Source organism: Chiloscyllium plagiosum, unplaced genomic scaffold (assembly GCF_004010195.1).
Source record: "Chiloscyllium plagiosum isolate BGI_BamShark_2017 unplaced genomic scaffold, ASM401019v2 scaf_935, whole genome shotgun sequence".
Classification (NCBI taxonomy): domain Eukaryota; kingdom Metazoa; phylum Chordata; class Chondrichthyes; order Orectolobiformes; family Hemiscylliidae; genus Chiloscyllium; species Chiloscyllium plagiosum.
The window spans coordinates 1-3,599 of NW_025211433.1; the positions used below are offsets into that span (position 1 = coordinate 1).

Genomic DNA, 3,599 nt, shown 5'->3' on the forward strand with positions numbered 1-3,599 from the left:
CACACACACACACACACAGCCACACACACAACTTTTTACTGCACCTTTTTGACAGGTTCCACGTTTGCCCTGTACAGGACAATGTCGGAGAGACTATCTCTATACAGGAGGGTTTAGGGTACACCCCTCTGTAGAACTCCAGGGAAAGTGCGGGGAGAGAGCGAGGGTGGGCCGACCGTCATTTGGAGACGGTCCCTGTTTAATCAGTGTAAACAAAAGATGCGATCACTGTCGGAAACACGTCTTTGATGTTGCTTCCATCGGGACCTTGAGATCACCTTCGGACAATTGGGATTCGGATAATCGAAGTTCCTCTGTATTAAGTGCCACTCTCTGTGGTAGAATCATAGAATTCCTACAGTGTGGACGCAGGCCATTTGAGCCATCAAGTCCACACTGCCCCTCTGAAGAGTGACCTATCCCTGTAGCCCTGCATTTCCCATTGCTAATATACCTAGCCTGCTTATCCTTGGACACCATGGGACAATTTAGCATGGTCGGTTACCTGACATTCACACCTTTGGACTGTGGGAGGAAACCCACACAGACACTGGGAGAACGTGCAAACTCCACACACACAGTCGACAGAGGGTGGAGTCGAACCCGGGTCCCTGGCGCTGTGAGGCAGCAGCGCCAACCACTGAGCTGCCCTAAGTAGCACATTCCACGTTCACCCCGGATTTAAGAAAACAATTTCTCCTGAAGCCTTTAGAACAGACCATTTTCTGGAAACTCTCGGATCTGGATCGAGGCGCTGTGCTCCAGAGAAGGGATTAGTCCACGTTTGCCTCCACCTGTAAAAGCAGGGGGCCGGCCTGAGATTTAACACTTTGCCCGCTGGACAGCACCTCTGTCACGGTCTGCTGAGTCCGAGGGGGGGAGGAGGGAAGGTGGCAGTGTTAACCACTGAGCCCTGAGTGGACTTACCCGGACACCCATAAACCGGTCTTTCAGCACTATCCAGGAGAGCAGGAAGACAAAAGCTTTATTGCAGCAGAAGAGGGCAGAGGCGTCTGTGGTGCTGATTTTCTTTAGCCCCATGAAGTATAGGTAGTTAGTTAGGGTCCAGAGGATGGAGAAAGGAGCTGTCTGCTTAAGGAGTCTCCTGAGAGAGAAGGGGTCCTGGCTGAGAAAATGACTACATTGGCTGTGGGCAAAAGGAAGAGATCCAATTAACAGTGGTGTGGTCATTTTTAAAATTGAGTTTCAAAAATGTGCTTTATGTACGTAGATTTTACATGAGTCGCCAAAGCTCCGTACACAGGAAGAAAACAAACACAACATTGGAGTTTGATTCTATCCGACAAACAAACCAATCTCTTGGAAGATTATATTTGAGGTACCAGGGGGGGTCCAATAAGTTGACTTCATTAGGAAGGCCTCAGATGGTTGTCTTTGCCCACCGCACTTCGGCAGCAGCCCGAAGCTTTAAGCGTCCCTCAGTACATAATCCTGGATCTCGGAATGTGCCAGTCTGCAACATTCAGTTGGGGTCAACCCCTTGCTGCGGAAGACCGATAGGTTTCGAGAAGGCCAAAGAGCGTCTTTCACCGAGTTGACGGCCCCTCAGGCCCATTCTCTCAGATGTTTGTCTCGGCACGCATCCCGGGGAACAGACTGTATGGCACGGAGTCCTACTCGGGATGAACCCCGGCAAAAAAAAACCAAACAAACCCCCACCGCAACTTCCTCCAGAATTCCCGTGCAAAGGCACATTCCAGAAGGAGATGTGTGACTGTGTCTACACCCCACCTGCAGCCGCTCTGAGGGCAGCATGTGGTGATGCAGACGGACTGGGCGGACAAGCAGGATCTAGCGGGTAGTGCCCTTCTCACCACCAGCCGAGCGACCACAGTGGCATGATCCGGACTAAAAGTCCCTTGGTCGTGCCGGACTTGAATAGAGCGGAAAAAATGAGAAGAATTGCCTGAACCTCGCACCTTGCACTCGTCAGGACAAATGCGAAAATGTTAAACACGCGTGACGACGTAGACCACAGACGTGTTGGAAGTTGACCTCGGGTTGACTGACGGGTTGCCGTTGATGAAAGCACTGGGGGATAGGTAGGCTCCTGGGTAACTGAAAAGGTTGTGCCTGTGACCAATGCCATCGCAGGGCGGAATCAACCGGGTGGATGCTCAGTGGCTCCCCCAGTGGCTGATGTTCATTTCTTTTTGATTGTTCCTGAGGGTTTTTTACTGTGTGAAAGGTGGTTTTGTGTAATGGGTTCTATTTTCTTATCAATGGAGTCACCTCAGCGTTTACAGTCGATAATCTGTGGACAAACAGTTGGGCCCTTTATTTCTCACCGAAGGCAATTGAATTTGTGAAAGCATGTGTTAAACTTTTAAAATAATTGCAATTTTTAACATGGAGCGGAATGTGGTATCAAGTAACGCATTAAAACACAAATTCCTCATCATTTAATTTTACACTTTAAGAGGCTTCTGGGCATAAATAGGAACTAGGGTGACACTGCGGCTGCAGCTACACATGTAGACGATTCAGGGTACCATATTTGTGCTGGGAATATACGCTGAATTTTTTAAAAAACTCTCAGCTTGAAGCTGTTCCAACTTGCCAATTGAATGGTACCTTTTCTGTTGCCATCGTTTGGAAATTTGTGATTCTTGCTTTTGTCCTGAAAACAAAACCCTATGGCAACAATCTTAATTCTAATTGGCCTGTCACTGGGCTTAGTAAGTCCAGAAGGCCTGGGCGATAAGTTCAAATCCCAGTATGGGCAGTGAATAGAAACTTCAATTCAGCTCTTTGTTAAAAAAAGATTAATCAGCAAATGGTTGGTATCGGCAAAAATAGAGTGACCACGTATTTGTCGACGATAGAATCCCCTACAGCGTGGAAGCAGATCATTCGGCCCATCGCATCTACACTGACCCTCCAAAGAGCATCCCACCCAGACCTACCCTATCCCTGTCACCCCACATTTCCCATGGCTAATCCAACGAACCTACACATCCCTGAACCCTACTTCAATCCACCTGAACCTGCACATCTTTGGACTGTGAGAGGAAACCGGCGCACCCGGAGGAAACGCACACCGACAGGGGGAGAATGTGCAAACCCCACACAGACAGTCGCCCGAGGGTAGAATCGAACCTGGGTCCCTGGCAGTGCTAACCCCAGTTGTTAACTGGATCATGAGTGATCCCTTCTCAAGAGGGATCGCTGCAGTCCTCTACTTGTTCGGGGCCAACTTGGCGCTGTCGCCCTCAAAACCAAAGCAATCGAAACTTAAAACAAGCAACCAGGGTTGGCAAACAGTGCCAGTCTTGCCAGTGATGCCTACACTCCCACATCCTGGGATGGAGTGGTTCACACAACTCTTGGGAACAGTGTGACAGTGCAGGGTGCCTGGTGTGTGTGTGTGTGTGTGCATATATGTGTGTGTCTGTGAGTGTGTGAGCGTGAGTGTGTGTGAGTGCGAGTGTGTGTGTGTGTGTATGTATGTGAGTGTATGTGTGTCTGAGTGTGTGTGAGTGTGTGTGTGTATGAGTGTGAGTGTATGTGTGTGCGTGTGAGAGTGTGTGCGCGCGAGTGTCTGCGAGTGTGAGTGTGTGTGTGTGAGTGTATGTGTG

General features: G+C 49.4%; 1 protein-coding gene across 1 annotated transcript in view; it reads right to left on the reverse strand.

The window, feature by feature from the left end:
- Positions 1 to 927: 927 nt before the first annotated feature.
- LOC122547041 (putative thiamine transporter SLC35F3) overlaps positions 928 to 3,599 on the reverse strand; it is a gene marked incomplete at its 3' end in the record, with an annotated part of 21,391 nt that continues 18,719 nt past the window's right edge. Inside the window, exon 3 of the mRNA XM_043685637.1 lies at positions 928 to 1,147. Within this exon, the coding sequence (XP_043541572.1) occupies positions 928 to 1,147 (220 nt within the window). The remainder of the gene's footprint in view (positions 1,148 to 3,599) is intronic.